General features: G+C 44.6%; 1 protein-coding gene across 3 annotated transcripts; it reads right to left on the reverse strand.

The window, feature by feature from the left end:
- Positions 1–38: 38 nt before the first annotated feature.
- Positions 39–4,621, reverse strand: LOC108034966 (isocitrate dehydrogenase [NADP] cytoplasmic). Of its 3 annotated transcripts, XM_017110275.3 has the most exons (4): positions 4,454–4,604; positions 1,997–2,132; positions 1,645–1,701; positions 39–1,549 (listed from the first exon to the last, which is right to left on the reverse strand). In XM_017110275.3, the coding sequence occupies exons 2-4, from the start codon at positions 2,096–2,098 to the stop codon at positions 269–271; spliced, it is 1,440 nt and encodes a 479-aa protein (XP_016965764.1). In that variant the 5' UTR covers positions 2,099–2,132; positions 4,454–4,604; the 3' UTR covers positions 39–268. The 3 variants fall into 3 exon arrangements, with proteins under 3 accessions (XP_016965764.1, XP_043951375.1, XP_016965766.1); XM_044095440.2 differs by lacking the exon at positions 1,645–1,701 and having other exon boundaries at positions 39–1,519; positions 4,454–4,603; XM_017110277.3 differs by lacking the exons at positions 1,645–1,701; positions 1,997–2,132 and having other exon boundaries at positions 39–1,519; positions 4,454–4,621.
- Between the last annotated feature and the right edge of the window lie 11,716 nt (positions 4,622–16,337).

Here is a 16,337-nt window from a genome sequence, read left to right on the forward strand (position 1 = left end):
AACGAGCCCACCCTCGACTGGGTTAAAGACCTCTCGAGTCCAGTGTAAAAATACATTTATTTGAAATTTCTTTTCCGTTAGACGTTAAGGGGAAATCAGGGGTTTTTTGCGTCTCGCAGAGACAATGAACAGTGTGGAACATGCATCGAGGACACGGATAGTTAGCCTAGGACATGCACATCTATATAAACGAATGGTATGGTGACGAGGACGGGCTTCGCTGAGTGGTTCCCTAGAGATGCGAGGCCTGCAACTGGGTGCCGGGTAGTCACTTGGCGGCGGCGGCGTTCTTGGCCAGGGCGGCCTCCAGGTTCTTGGCCAGCGTGTCCATGAACTCGAACGTCTCCTGGTAGTCCTTGCGCTCCACAGCGTTAATGCTACCCTTGATGCAGATGGCCAGATCCTTGGTCATGGCACCGCCCTCGATGGTCTCGATGCACACCCGCTCTAGGGTCTCGGCGAACTGCTTGAGGGCTTCGTTGTCGTCCAGCTTGGCGCGGTGCAGCAGACCACGGGTCCAGGCGAAGATCGAGGCAATGGGGTTGGTGGAGGTCTCCTTGCCCTGCTGGTAGAAGCGGAAGTGACGAGTCACCGTTCCGTGAGCGGCCTCCGCCTCCACGGTCTTGCCGTCGGGGCACAGCAGCACGGAGGTCATCAGACCCAGAGATCCGTAGCCCTGGGCAACGGAGTCCGACTGCACATCACCGTCGTAGTTCTTGCAGGCCCACACGAAGCCACCCTCCGACTTCATGGCATAGGCCACCATGTCGTCAATGAGGCGGTGCTCATACCAGATGCCCGCCGCCTCGTACTCCTTCTTGTACTGCTTGTTGTACAGGTCCTCGAAGATGTCCTTGAAGCGACCATCGTACTTCTTCAGAATGGTGTTCTTGGTGCTCATGTACAGCGGCAGCTTGCGGTCCAGGGCGAACTTGAACGAGGCGTGAGCAAAGTCCACGATGGAGTCGTCCGTGTTGAACATTCCCAGGGCAACACCGGGTCCCTTGAAGTCATTGATGACCTCATCGATCACCTGACCGTCAGCTCCCTTCCAGGTGAGGTGCAGCTTGCCGGCACCGGGAACCACGTAGTCCACGGCCTTGTACTGATCGGCGTGGGCGTGGCGACCGATCACGATGGGCTTCTGCCAGCCGGTGACCAGGCGGGGCACATTCTTGCAGATGATGGCCTCGCGGAAGACAGTGCCTCCCAGAATGTTACGGATGGTGCCGTTGGGCGACTTCCACATCTTCTTCAGCTTGAACTCCTCCACGCGCTTCTCGTCGGGCGTGATGGTGGCGCACTTGATGCCCACATTGTACTTCTTGATGGCCTCGGCGCAGTCGATGGTCACCTGGTCCTCGGTCTGGTCACGGTACTCAATGCCCAGATCGTAGGTGTGCAGCTCGATGTCCAGGAAGGGCAGGATAAGCTTGTTTTTGATCGAGTCCCAGATGATGCGGGTCATCTCGTCACCGAGGACATCCACCACGGGTCCGGCTTTGATCTTCTGGGCCATCTGTTCGGAGGAGCATACCACAAATGAGTGCTTGGGGGCAGGGCGGAGATCTTATTAGCTATGCATGTACATATATAGGCGAAAAATGGATTTGTGTCTGAGGGCTGGCGTGTAGGGGCATTCACCTCACTCGCGGCGGCAATCCTTTCATTATCCATGGATATCTTGTGGGTACTGGGCTCCTAGACACAGGTGATACAGGCGAAACTTATGCTTATAACGATGAGAAAGTGACAGGCGGTCAAAGCCGAGTGAACTTTGTTCCGGCTGGGACAGGGTGGGTCGATCTTTGAGGAACGTTTTTATGTGTATTTTCTTTAATCTCTCCCCATTGATCATAAAAGTAACGAAACTAAGCTGGATCAACAAACTCAGCCCTCAAAAACTGTTTCCAAAACATCGACCCACCCTACCCAGAAAATTGGAAAGGAAAGCAGAGAGATATAGGCCAGGAAAGGAGCAAACAGGAGAACCTACCGCGGCGCTGATGGCGAAATTGGCCCGGAAAACCGCTTGGCTGAGCTGCGTCTGCCGGTGGACCGACGTCATCATTGCGGCTGTGCGGCGCAGGGCGAACATTTTACAACTTGGTAATTATGAATGAGTGAACCGACTGGAAACGAGAGACGAAATTGTTTTGTCACCAATCTGGATCTGGAACAATACGACTGACACTGGAACCCCGGGAAGGCGAGAGAGCTCCGGACAAGGCTGTGGGCGTCAACGGCGTCCCAACTGTAACTGATAACTGCGGAGTGCCGCTATTCGCTGCAGTTTCGCTTCGAGACTCTCCGCCCGATGGAATGGTTGCGCAACCGGCGTAATCACAACGTACTTTATAACCGGACAGATAAGATTTAGCCGGCGGACTTTGATAAGCTGCTCTCACAGCACCCGGCGCACTTCGCAGTTTTAATTAATTGTGTTACAAGAGCGAATAACAATAAACACTCGGCGAACGGTAAACATGTAATCGTTATCGCCGGCTGCCTTGTTTATCGCTTTGGCATTGCGGGTGGCATCCCCCTCTCTTTCTGCTTGTCCACGCTCTCTCGCTCGCTCTCCACTACCAACTGTTGCTTTTATCAGCTGGGCAAAAACTTTTCCACTTTTGGGGGCTAACCGCTTTTATTTTAAGTTCAGGGGCGGCTTGAGCAGATAGTGAATCTAAAAATAATTATTCAAAAAAGCGCGTGGCACTCGAGAATATTTAACACTTATCTTGTCATTTAAATTTTTCCACCAGCTGCCGTGGTGGATATCGATAACGATATCACTGAACAGTGATGGGTAATGACATGTCAAAGCTTTGATAATTTTTAAACTTTGGCGCCAATGTGTTTTATTGTTGCGAAGGAGGCTCGTTTTGATTATCTCGAAATGTCTGCGTTCTTATCAACCCAGTCAATGCCGCACGCTTGCCTAATAAAATAGCAATTGCGAGATTTTTTCGGGTTTTTCTTTTCATCAATTTAAAAACCGTCAGTGTCTAGCTTTTATAAAGAGATCTTTGGATCCTCTGTCCAATCTTCCACAACCTAATTAACATGCCGCGGTGGCGCGATCGCTAAACACGCCATAAGCCGGGGGCCACGCCCACAACTGGGTGGAAAAAGGGGTTGGCGACCGAAAAAGCCGTATTTATGTACATATGCTTTCACCGAGCGAATTTCACAAGCGGTTTTTCATGCCTGCCTGGCACTCTTCGAACACGGTACACAATATCAAACTCCACTCCTTCTGATAAGATTTGGCACTGGTAAATAAACATGCTGACGTAGCCCTCACGTACTCTATATTTAATCAATCTGGAATTTTCTCATTTCCTAATTTAACTTAAAGTAGTTTTATTAAACTATTTCCTAAAAAAACCCTTGTGGAACTGTAGATAAAGTTAATTATTTGAAAACATTTTGATTCTGGATTTAAATATGAATGCAAGAAACAGATTTCAACATATTTTCAACGTAAGATAATCTTTGAACTTTGGACTGAACGTAAAATTTAGAACGATTTACCTAGAACATTTAGTATCCTCTTCTTGATCTTCTTTATTTGATATAATCAAACAACATAAAATAGTTAACAGCCTGCCATTAAATTTATGTGAATTTTGTTTAATTATAACAAGTGTTTTGCTTTTTAGGTGACAAATTAAAAAGTTACGAAACCAGCACTGGTTTTAATTTTCTCACCTAACTAAGATTCCAGGTAAAATGTAGAAAGTTCTCAAAAACAAAGGTAAGCACTGACTTTATAAAAATAAATATTTTATGATCAGAAATGAAATTTAAGTAGAATTCTTTAATGAAGACGGTTCTACTTTGCTGATTGCAAAAGTCCTAAAGAAATACGAGCCCTTTTCTGGCTATCTGGAGATGTTCGCGAACAATCTAGTCGCAGATTTGCCTAGTATTTGTATAGGTTTAATTAAAAATGTCGACACGAATCCGTGATTAAACTTTGGACGCACCTGGAGAATCAGGTGGAAGAACGCCTACGTGTCTGTCTCTGTCCCCCAACTATACCGCTCTCTTTCGCCCATCTTTTCATTTTATCTATGTATCTCTTGCGAGGAGGCAAACCGGTGCAGAGAAAAAACAAACACGGCGGCAGACAGATAAATTGCATACAAAAACAGACCGGCGGGGAAAGTTCGGTGTTCGGTGGTAAGTGGGTTGGGGTCGGGGTTGGGGCCAGGGGCTATGCATCCACTTAAACAACGCAAATTTTTCGCATAAACAAGGCTCGAGTTCTTTTGCAATCTGCATATCGAGACCGATTTGCAAATCCTCCATTTTTTATTCGCTCAGATAAAGTGCAAGTCAGCGTTCCAAGTGCAGTAAATAAGCGCGAGAGATGAGATAAAAGGGGGTGGGTACCGTTATCGCAGCCTTAGAGCCGCTTTATATAACCGCCGAGTGATCCACTTACCTTTCAGAATATTAAAACTGCCGGATTTAGAATGAGGAACACGGACTGATTTATTTGGCGACCAAAACTGGCGAACCACTCCCAATCGAACGCAGCGAATAAGTGATTTGGGGATTTGCGGACGACAACAGCAAAGTGGTGGCCTGATGTGGGAGCGCGGAAAGATAATTCCGTAGATAAAAACATGTTTGGCCGGCCAGCTGATTTCGAAAAGCTTTTATCGAGCTGCCAACTCTTGTTAAAGTAGCCCGTAAAAACAGCTAGATTTTGGCGGGAAATTTGAAACAAAATGTTCGACCTATGAATGGAACCACTGGCGCTTCTTTAAATAGTTTTACAATCCAAAGCAAATAAATATATATTGTCTTAAATAAAAATCATGTGATGCCCATCACCTGTTTTCGAAAACCATTTTTCGAACTTAAAGCTTTGCCTTGAGTTTCGCGCCAGTCAGCTTTGGTTCGTATTGAGGAAACCGCCAAAGTTGGAATTTGAATCTTGAATGCCGAACCAAAGTGCAAACGATCTCCAGGGGAGCCGGCTAGTTTGTGAGAGCAGCGTGCGACCATCCATTTGCCTTTATGGCGCTAAAAGAAAATGCATAAAATGTGCTCTAAAAGTGAAATGTTAGCCGAGCTCTTCAGCTGGCCTTAAGTATGCAAATAAAAAATCCGCAATCCGGTGTCGTGGCCGCTTTTAATGTGCGAAAGTGTGCTGCCATTAAGAGCCGAGTGCTACGTTCTTCCGTAAAGGTTGACCACCCGTGATCAGCTCCACACGGGCGAAATACATCTAATCAATGGAGATTGACTACATAGGTGGCCTAGATTTTCTGAAATGCCTTACAAAAATAATGATCAACACAGGAAAAAGTAATTCTATGCCTAAAGTCTTAAATAAGTTTTTAGGAATTTTACTGAAATACTATTTTGTATTTGAACACGTACGAATGTCTTAAAATATTAATTATAAATATGAAAGAATGAAATAAAGACTAAATTAAAATATAAAATAGTAATACAAAATGAGATACAACCGTTTAACTAACATACCTTACATAATTACACAGCATTATTTTTAACAATTTTAAATGGCACTTAGGAAATACATATATTGAGAAAATTAGAGCGAGTGCCCACTAAAATTAACCGGCGATAATTATGATAGCACTAAATTATGGACTCAACTTATCCCCCTACCCTATTAACCATCTCATTAGGGTGCGCACCCGTTTCATCGCATTTTCCTCCATCGACGGCTGGAAAAACTTCAAATGCGGCGACAACGCAGCACGCACGAAAATCACTCGATCTTGGGCCTATTATTTGACACAAAAACTGGCCAGAAAAACTCGTCTAATTGCGCCGCTTTCTTCGCGTCTGCCGAGCGGCATTAGATAAGCGCCGCTTATGTGTGATATAACCCCCAATTATAACGAGTCTTAATTTGTGCATGCCAATGCATTAAATAACATATTCGGCCCGCCTCTTAGGTAAAACAAACGCGTGCCGGCGAAACGCCGTCTGAGACGTGTCGGTTGTGTCGGTGGCTTGGCTTCTGCGGCCGCCCTGCACCACTTTTCAGTCCAAGCCAGCAGCTCCATTAGCCGCTGCCCATTAGCCATGTCAATGAACGTGAAATGGCCACTGGTTGCCATTTGGCCATTTGGCCATGTGGCCACTTGCTCTGGCCCAGGCACATCATTCACACATCGCCTGGCGGACAGTGCGTGCTCGCACTGCCTTATTTGCTAGTTGGCATTGTCAAACTATTTCTTTTTCTGTGCCCCTCGTTATGTAAACCCAAAACAGAAGCGTCTGGCTAACTACTTTTAATTTCAGCCAACGGAATGCTAAGGAGAAAAGTAAAAGCCGCAGAAGCCGTCCTAAAATATTGGCCAAATATGCTGGCTGTCTTCTGTTTTTGAAAGTGAGCTGCCAGCGCCCTCGGATGAAGGCAATTTGCATAAACAACAAAGTGTGGCAGATCTTTGTTAAGAAACACATACATATGGGCATAGAAAAATGGCCATAAACCGCGGAGCAGCATCACTCATACGCCCGGGTGAGTGGCTGGCATTCCAGGCTTTTCACTTGCTACCCATACGCCCCGTGGAGCGGTGCGAATTCCCCACACGGTGAGCAGTAAGCCGCCGGAGAATCCCCCATGGAGATGCCGTGCACGTGCAGCGGATCTCGCTGCGAGCTGGAGGTGATGGCTTTTCGAACGCCTCGCGATCTCTAATGCACGCCTGCAATAACAAATCACTTCCTGCCCACATTCCGAGCTCACCGTGTTACCATTCTGAAGACGTGTGTGCAGCCAGGGCATCGGAATATTACTATTAATTATATTGAATGGAGAAAGTCAATTTCGTCAAACAAAACAAAAAGCAAAACAGAGGAAATAAAAATCAAAAAGCAGACCAAGCCGAAGCAACTCCTATGCTGAGCAGCAGCAGCTCGTCTTTTGTGCGCCATTTCTAAAGACGATGTGTGGCTGTCAGTCAGTCAGTCAGTTGGCCAGCTAGCCAAGTGGCCAGTTAGCCTGGCCAGTTTCCATTTCAATGGAGCTAGCGATGGCAGCGTGCCAAACGGGAGGCCCATCCAGTTCTGGGACTTAATAGATTGAATGGGAAATAAGTTCAGTAATTTTTAGGGGCCAGTTTAAGGTCCCAAGGCCCAATGACACTGGCCTAATTTCCGACGAGAAGTATTTAAGAATTAAACTTATTAATATAATGAAGCCTTTTTACAAAGAACCTCTCATCTTTTCAACATTTTAGCAAGTGCCATACAGCCTTAATGAATATAACGTCTTTAAAATGATTAAGATTTTAATGAATTTTAGGATTTTAAAAAGAATTTGTGCCTTTTTTTACGACTCATATTTTTAATCCTAAAGATACTGTATCTGTATCTTTAATACAAAGAGCAGGGACAATGTAGTATATTGAATGGGAAATAGATTAAACTATTTTTGTAACTACTCTTAGGTTTCTTGATTATACGAGTATATATGAATATATTATTATTAAGATAGTCAAGACTTTTGGAATTTAAAATGGATTTCTTACTATCCTTTAAAATCTAAGTACTGTCATCCCAAAGATACTGCATCTGCAGTCTCTCCAGCTCCATGACGCCCGAGCAGGGACCATGCCTCATCCCAGTACTTACCACTTCTTTTGTGGATTCGTGTCAATTTCTCCATGTCTCATCGCTCAGCACTCCCGATACCCGAGCGCTTTCAACCCACCTCCTATCTTTGTGGAGCGGCACTCTCCGGCGGGGCAGTCCAAAGCTGATATCTTAATCGCATTGCCGATCTGGTGTGGCACATATTTCATTTCTCGCCCAGCCCAGATGCAAATGTCTTTGACGAGTAGAATGCATGAAATGGAAATCTCCGACTCAGCTCTTTCCCTCCGCCTCTTTCGCTCTTCCAGAAGGCCTTTTGAAGTTATTTATCAAGCGCTCGTTTCATTATGTTTACAGTTACGAATCGGACCTTACTGCTTATGCAAATTTATGCTAAGTCGCCACCAAAATAGCCAGATTTGTGCCCCCCACTGGCGATGTGGACTACCGACGCATCGTCTTCGTCTTGGGGCTGCCTCTGCGGCATCATTGACTTCCCATCGATTTGATTGGTTTTTAATTTGACTGCCCGTCTCATTTCGACGGCGGAGCATGGTTCGTCAGCCCGCCAGGTGAAAGGCGTTAGCGTTGTCAACTAGGAAACCTTGCCAATAACTTGCTTTCGCAGCCACTGCAACACGTGCAAAGAGTGCAGGTTGATTGAGGCACGGCGAGGTTGTTATACCCTCGCAGCAAAATCATGAAAAGTTAACATAAAATAAATACTACAATAGTCTCCCGAATATTTAAATGATACTATTTCTATTCTGGAGACATTACTTTTAATGTTCCTATGAAACGGTGTTGAAAGGTTGTTTCCATGCCACCTATACACTTTAATAAAATTGTTATACTCTCTGCAAGGGCATGCCAAATCGTTCAAAATCGAAAGCAATGCCAAGGCGTTTGCTTTTCCCATCTCGCTACTGAGCTTGCCAAAGCCCAAGCCAACTAGCCATGCTGCATACCAATTGTCCACTGGGTCAATGTATCGGCCGGGCCCAGAGACATCCAGAGACAGAGGGCCAAGAGAAGAGACCAAGGGCCAAGATCAGACCATCCACCGGCCTTACCTCGCATCGAATCGCATCCCCGCTCCATGTGAGAAATCATTAATGCGCTCTCGAGCCGGCGATCTCGGATGGCTTTCGGCTTTCACATGGTTAGAGCCAGACATGGACTGCGTCTATTGTTGTGTCAGCTAAATATGGCCAATAGCCAAATATTAATTCATGTGTTCCACCTGGTTGTATGCAAATTTCCACCGGCTCGAAAGTAATTGAAGCTGCAGCGGAAATGTTGAAAGCGATTCGGGTTCTAGGCGGGGAATGGCTAGGCGATTGGAGAATGGCCCAAAGGCAGGACAATGAGCAGGAGACAGGCTGCATTGGGCCTCTGGATTACATAAGCAGTCTTCTGGGTTCTTCAAAAATATATATTTTTAACTACATATTGGGATAATTGCTTAAAAAAATGAATGAATATTGCATATAAAATACATTTTCATTTTAAATAGCTTATTTAAGGCATAGTTTTTATAGAACAATTTAGATAAATTCATCAGATTAATGCCTTTTTACCACAAAGCTTAGAAGCAGCAGACTTTTAATCACGGGAAAAGACTTTTGGCTTGCTTTTTATAAGGTTTATTTTTAGCTCACCGGTTGTATAATTAATTTCCCATTTCTTGTGCGAGTGGAAGAAGCCCTCCTTTCGTGGAATATTATAAGAATAAATATCTGTCAGGTCGTTTCTGGTTTTGGCATCTTGGCCAAATGCCAAATTCATTGCGGCCGTGACAGGCCCGAAGTCTAGCTAAAACCCTTCACGGCATTGGGAACTCTGTCTGCGGGATGACTTGTGCTTTGGAGGGTGAAAATCAAACTGGAAAGAAATTTAATTATACACCATAGGACCGCGCAAATAGTTCCACATTGTCCGTCTCGTCGTTTTTTCGCTATAGACTCACTCATCGCCTCTTCCGCCTCCATGCGAGATCTGTCGTTTTGTCGTCGAAAGTAAAATTTCCAATTGATTTTGTGTTTTGCGCGATGTTTTACACGCTTTTCGTTTTTATCGCTATTCAGCCAGGCAATAGTTGAGCATCATGGCGAGGAGAAATGCCACCAAGAAGCGTCCAAGGCTGCACGGAGAAAAATAAGGTGCCTATCTATAAGCTTTGAAACAACTCTCAAAGCTAGGGATGGGTCAACTATTATTTTAATTATCTTTTCGTTTTATGTTAATGTATCCTTTTTTTCCATCAGAACATGTATAGTAAAATAAAGGTATGTTCTTAAAAATAATTTCCAGTGCCTTTAGACGGGCAGCACTTTCTTCGTTTTGCGCCAAAACGCTTACGCAGCATGAGATCTTCCACGGATTTGGTTTTTTTTGGGAAGAGATATTGCCCACGAGTGCTGGAGGGCAGGCCTTCTATGTCGGATCCGTGCAGTTTTGAAAGCATCATCGTCGCCCTGGCGAGGAAGGAACCGTGGAGCTGTGGAACCATGGAACCGGCCAACCTTCGCTTTCGCGTCACTCTGCTCATCGCAAAAAAGATGCCAAACTTCCCATTCAAATGTCCAAAGTAATCATTACAGATTTACGTTTTCAGTTTTCAGCCGGTGGACAGTAATGATGTGCTAATGATGCCCCCTCAACCTGGCCGGCAATTAATCTCTTCCAGTAGAGCAGAGCATTCGCATTCGCTCATTCATGCACGTTGCGCGTTTTATTAATTGATAGCGAAATTATTCGAAATTGAATGTGTCTTTGGGCACTTTCACTTGCTTCCAGCTTTTTCTGCCGTGGAGAGGAGGAAGCCTCAAAGATGCTGAAAATGGTGGGCTAACTCGATTTGGCTGGTGAATGCTAAGGAAGCTGTGATGTGTGGGCAGAAATGGGTACTTGATGATACGGTCTATAAAAGAGAATATGTAGGTAAGCATCTAGATTAGACTAGACAAGAAGTAATCTTAAAATAAAACATTATTAAAAATAGTAAAAAAAAAACTTAAATGTAAATTAATATAATATCGATTTGATATTGTATCTTGAAATATTAGAAACATTCTTCAGACATTTGCCTCTTTACATTCTCAAGATCTCTTTGCTCTCACTTTTCTGCATTGTCTAACTTCTAGGCTACATAAAAAAGTTGGTCTTACGATCGACACACGACGATTCGATAATGTGTCATAAAATATTAGGAACATCCTTTAGATACTTGGCTGTTTACATTCTCAAGAACTCTTTGTTCTCACTTTTCTGCATTACTTAACTTCTAGGCTACATAAGAAAGTTGGTCTTACAATCGACACACGACGATTCGACGAAATATCCTTTAGATACTTGCCACTTTACATTCTCAAGAACTCTTAGCTCTCACTTTTCTGGATTATTTAACTTCTCGTCTGCATAAGTAAGTGTTGGTTACGATCGAAGCACGACTATTAGATAATGTGTCATAAGACACTGCCAACTTTTACTCATCGCCCCCATCCATCTGTCAGTGGCGTTCATTAATCCTTCTAAATGCGCAACCAAATTAGCATAATACGCGAGTGTGATATCGCCGAGAAAGGGGAAAAAGAAATGCTTACATAAAGCGGGCATCAAGAAACTAAATCTCTTAAATGATCAATTAAAATTACGTATACGCAATTTGTATGCCAATTTGGCCTCTGCCGTCCCTTGCGCTTGGGCCTCAGCATAGAGACATGTTTTCACTTTTAATATGCTCGCCGGCCGCGGAGAAATGAGAAACGATAACGAAACGAAGCGCGGCATTCGAAACATTAAAGTTTTAGCTTTGCTTTTGCTATAATTTGACTCTGGACACTGGGCATTTCATGCGCTGCATTCATTCGCCGGTCATTTTTTGGCATTTAATGATCATCGCTGCGCACCTGGTGCCGCTCTGCCTACATGGCGTACCCCATGGACCCCCTCCCGATGGCCATCTCCACCCTTTGCGGACGCGTCAAAAGCCTTTCATGGCCCAAACGCTGTTCTGCTTCATTTCTCGTTTAATGACAATGTGTGAGCGCGCCGCAAACAAAATGTTTAGCTTACGTTTTGCTTTCGTTTATGAACTTTCACGTGTGCCCCAGTCGAAGAAGATTTGAGCGTTTAAATGTTTTCCTCGCCGCTTCTTTGGCTCTTTGCTTTTCGAATTACCTAATTTTGGTTACGAAACAAATCAATTAATGCATGCTTCGCGGAAGGCCCTAATGAAGCCCTGGCATTATTCAATCGCTCGTAGAAAGCGGCCGTTGGAACAGTTCTGAAACGCATGACATGTGGGCCAGGCTGTGTGGCATGTGGCTGGTTGGTAAGACCGCAAGAGCCGCAAGATGAGATTTCACCTGCGTTTTCAACTGTGCATTTTAATGATCGGTTTTCGTTTCGCCGCAGCGGAAGCAACCCCCTCCCTCGAGAGCCGCGGGGTCTTCGGGTTTTCCTCCAGATAAACCGCACAGGCGCCCAATTGCTGTTTTCCATTTTCCAATTGCGCCAAATCAAGCCGTAAAAGTATTCATCTGGGCAATTCGTTTCTAATGGTCTGTCATTTTAATTAAAGTCGACTTAGTATGCCATCCAGGCCCCTCGTTTCCTATTCGCACTAGAAATTGCTCATACGCCCCGTTTGCCATTCGGCACCGTATGTGCGTGTGAGTGCGGAGAAATTGTGCTCCAATTGATTGACGTTTCCTTATGGTCAGCGAGGCACTTTCTAAGGATAAAGTGTTTGGGTGCCAATAAAAGGAAGCTCAATGCGAGGCAGCAGAAAAACTAAATTATGGCTATCATAAGCTGAAGGCCATCATAAAGGTTAAAGATCCCAAAAAGAATAAGGGGGAACTAAGTATCCGAGGTGTTTTATAAAGCCACCGCTTGTAGATACTTTTCATTGAAATAGTTAATAGTTTCTATAAGATCTTTAATAATATCCCATTACTTTTTGTTAGAAAACTACACTCGTTTTAAGTCCCCAACTGAGTTGTTTGAAGAACCAGTTCAGCACCGTAAATAAGACCTTAGTTTTCAGCAAACATTTCGCTGACAGAAAAAGTTCATAAACGCTCTCAAGGACTGTCAGCTCAATTTTTGTTTGCTGTTCGGTTTCTTGCAGCTCTTTCTTTTCATTTCGGGCACCCAACTGAGACATTGGCTGCAGAGGCCAGACCTCCCGAAAACATTGCCCTAATGAATTTACGATCTGTCGTGGCCAGTTGGCCGGTTCTCAGCCAATTGCCTGCCAGCCGCAGCCTTCTCCATTGGCCATTTGAGGTCTTCATCGGCTGCACGGTGCATGTCAGTGGGCTGGCTTCGGTTTGAGGCCAACTGCTACTTACTGCAAGACTGGCCATAATATGTAATTTCAATGATTTGCATACAAAACACTTTTCACCAAACCCAAATGAAAGAGCCAGGCGACTTGGGCCGCTGCTCCGCCAGGCCACGGCTCTGCAGCCGGCCTCCAAACTCCAAGCTCCAGTCCAGAATTCAGAGCTCTGGCTGTAGCTGAAAAGGCGGCAGAAGCCGTGGAATTGGCATGGACAAACAAACACGTTAAATACTTCCGCGTTCGCGGTGCTCCGATGTGGATTGGTGGTATAGCCAGCATGGGCATGGGGATGAGGCTGTGCAGATGGAGATGGCAATGGGAATGGGTATGGGTATGGGTATGAGCAGGGAAATGGAAATGGGGATGTGGATGTGGATGTGGATGTGGTTGCCCGTGACTCGACTCCTCCTCACCGCCGGCCCACTCTGTGCTCTCAAAAAATATTCATATTTGTCACGAAGCCAAATACCCAAACAAGTTACACCTGAAGAAAAGCCAAACTCAATTAACATAACAATGCAGCTTTGAGAGCGATGGGAAATCTAGTTGTTTATTTATTTATCTGTTTTAGAAATCTATTTAAGTGTATCTCATAAGGGAACTGAACAAGTAGTTGATCTAGACTTAGTTTGGCTTTTAGTTTAAATTTTATAGGAGTCGATTTCTCAATATCGGGTTAACTCTAGACTAACGAAGTTCCCCATGTATCGTGTCATAGGAGACTCTCTAAGGATTGTCCCTCCTAAAACTAACATCATATTGAGAAAACAAAGTTGTAACTTTAAACAACTTGGCAGTATGTTAAGTATCTCAGACAGAAAACAAACTAGAGCCCTAACGCGACTTTGAGAAAAAGAGCCAAAATGAAATAATATTATTAGTATGAACCATGAAATATATTTAGGATTCTTTTTCAAGGACGGTCAAAGAGCGAGACCCAATGATGCTTCGTTTCCGGCAGTGTAGAGCCTATTCGGGGGCTGGAGCCGAGGCTGTCATGTGGCCAAGCCCAGTTCCTGGACCCAGCGGCCCGAGAATGGGGCCAACCTAATGGGGGACGTTGTCCGGGCAGCTGCGTGCGATTCTGCGAAAGCCGAAAAATTATAATAACCAGTTTGGGCTGCTATTTTGTGTTATTTCTTATTCTTACTTTTTTTGCTTTCTGCCAAAACCTTCGTTCAATGACCCGGCGCAGGGACATGGTCCCAAGATGGGCCGAGAACCGTGGAAAGGCACCACTCTCCGTTTTTTAATTTTTTTTTGGGCTTTGCAAATTCTGCGGCGAAAGTTGATCGGCCAAAAGAGATGGAGAGCGATCCCCGCAAGAGAAAAAAATCCCGAAAAAAGAAAAGCACATTTAGATTTAATGAGATATTGGACAGAAGTGGGCAAAGGTACGCGGAGGCCTTTCCTTTGGCACATGGCCGCAAAACTGCAATAAACCAAAGGCCGCCAGTGGCCCAAAACGAACAAACAGCGGCAGAACGATGTGTTTGGCCCCTCAGTTCCCGCCCCAGAGATTTTTTCCCCCGTTGTGTGTCTTCTGTTGAACACAAAAATTCCAAAAGCAAATCCATTTTGTTCCGACTTTCATTTCGGAGCAGCGGCAAGCGCTGCACAGTTTGAAGACAATTGTATAAATGAAAGTTTAAGATCTCCGGCGGCAACTGTTTTCGGGCACCTGCATGTGTGTTTGTAGGGCAGTGTACACTGTACACCGTGCATATGAGCTAACGGCGGGGGGCGGCTGGCGGTGGGGCGTGGCAGCGACAGGTACACCGGCACTCAAGATCGATGGCAGCCACAAGATGGGGAAAAACGGTGGAAAAAATATGAGAAACAAATCAAAAGCCAGAAAGACCCGGCACGTGTTGCCCCAAGAGCAAAGCAAAAGCACTTTTTCAATTGTTCACCACTCGTCGATGATCGTGGCCACGATAATGATGCCACCACCGCCGATATGGCCGCCGTACCACGGATGTTGCTGCTGTCCTACGGATGCTGCCGCTGTGCAGTGGCCGCCGCTTCTGCCACCGATGATGATGATGAGCATTTCTCCAGTGCAGTGTCTGCGACTTTGCTACGATTTCGATTTACTTTTGCTTTTCATTGTTCCTAATGCGATGATGGCCACTGGCTGCCGTGCAAGTTGCCGCCGGTGCGGCTGTTTGTCGAGCCATTAATAATTAATAACAATTTCATGGTTTTTAACACAAAGTGCAGACCCGAACGTAGACTTTTCCATCAATAGTTTCTACTGGGTTCGGCTTTAATTTTTGCAGACTTTTGATCTGTTCAGGGGATTGCCTAAGGGCATTGGGAGGAGTCAGAGCACCAATGTTTTTTTTATCATTTTTATAAAATATAAAAATAAAATGTGTTAGTGTGTTTATATTTTTTAAACATCTATCTGGATTCAATTTCTCAGCTGTATATCTTGAGCACGGCTAGATCTTTTTACACCCGCACGGGTTCAAGCCTCTGCCATTTCCTCGATCTGAGTCGATTGATTCCATTGACTCCGACTTCATTGCCCTCGCCCGATGGCAAAAAAGCAGAATTAAGCAAGTAAGCGTGGACAATCAGCATCAATTATGGCCATGTTCCCAAGCACCCGTCCCTATCTAGATGCCCGTAATATGCGATTTCGATTCGGGACAATCAACTCTTTTTTCGGGCAGCAGGGTGGAGTGGGTGCTTCGCTTCCGGTGCCTGAAATAAATCTTCAAATTAAGATGCTGTCTTCCAGAAAATGCTCGAAAATCGAAGCAATTTCGTGTAGTTTTCGCCGAGAACGAGCGAAACGAAGAGGGCAGATATAAGATTGAATGTGAAATCAAAAACGATCAAAAGCGCTTTGAAGTGACCACTTGGCACAATATGCGATGTCTACACCCGACTTGAGTTCCCCATTCTGGTTCTCGGCAAGTGCGGGGGTGGTTTTAGGAGTTGTTTTAAAATTAAGATCAAATAATGGTGAATTGGAATTTCTATGAAGGAACAGTACGCAAGTACTATTTTTAAGAGTATATAAAATAAATGATGTTTATTCGATAAAGATTAAAAGTATTTCAAAATGAACATAAATGTTTAATCCATTTAATCATAACTAATTAAAAATGTTGTATTTTTTATTTTCACTCTACAAAGAAATAAGGAAATGTTTACTACTAGCAGTCTAGAACCCATTATACCGCCCTCCGAACAATCTGAAAATCTGACAGCAGCAAAACAGTTTGTTTAAAATGAACTCAAATGCGAAAATTACACCCCAAGCGACCAATTTAAAACCATTAAATTATAATTTTAAATTTTAAAGAGCTCGAACGACTTGAAGGGAGGGCATTCACGGCATTATTCAATTAGGGAAGACGCATTTGTATGCTTTTTG

The sequence above is a fragment of the Drosophila biarmipes genome, chromosome 3L (genome assembly GCF_025231255.1).
Source record: "Drosophila biarmipes strain raj3 chromosome 3L, RU_DBia_V1.1, whole genome shotgun sequence".
In the NCBI taxonomy this organism is placed as follows: Eukaryota; Metazoa; Arthropoda; class Insecta; order Diptera; family Drosophilidae; genus Drosophila; species Drosophila biarmipes.

What these genes read in the sequence shown, in the direction of transcription:
- LOC108034966 (XM_017110275.3), bottom strand. Translation starts at nt 2,098, where the DNA reads ATGTTCGCCCTGCGCCGCACAGCCGCAATGATGACGTCGGTCCACCGG. An exon ending in ATTTCGCCATCAGCGCCGCG is followed by an intron (nt 1,702 to 1,996) that starts GTAGGTTCTCCT and finishes ACCTGTGTCTAG; the next exon opens with GAGCCCAGTACCCACAAGAT. An exon ending in GGATTGCCGCCGCGAGTGAG is followed by an intron (nt 1,550 to 1,644) that starts GTGAATGCCCCT and finishes CCTGCCCCCAAG; the next exon opens with CACTCATTTGTGGTATGCTC.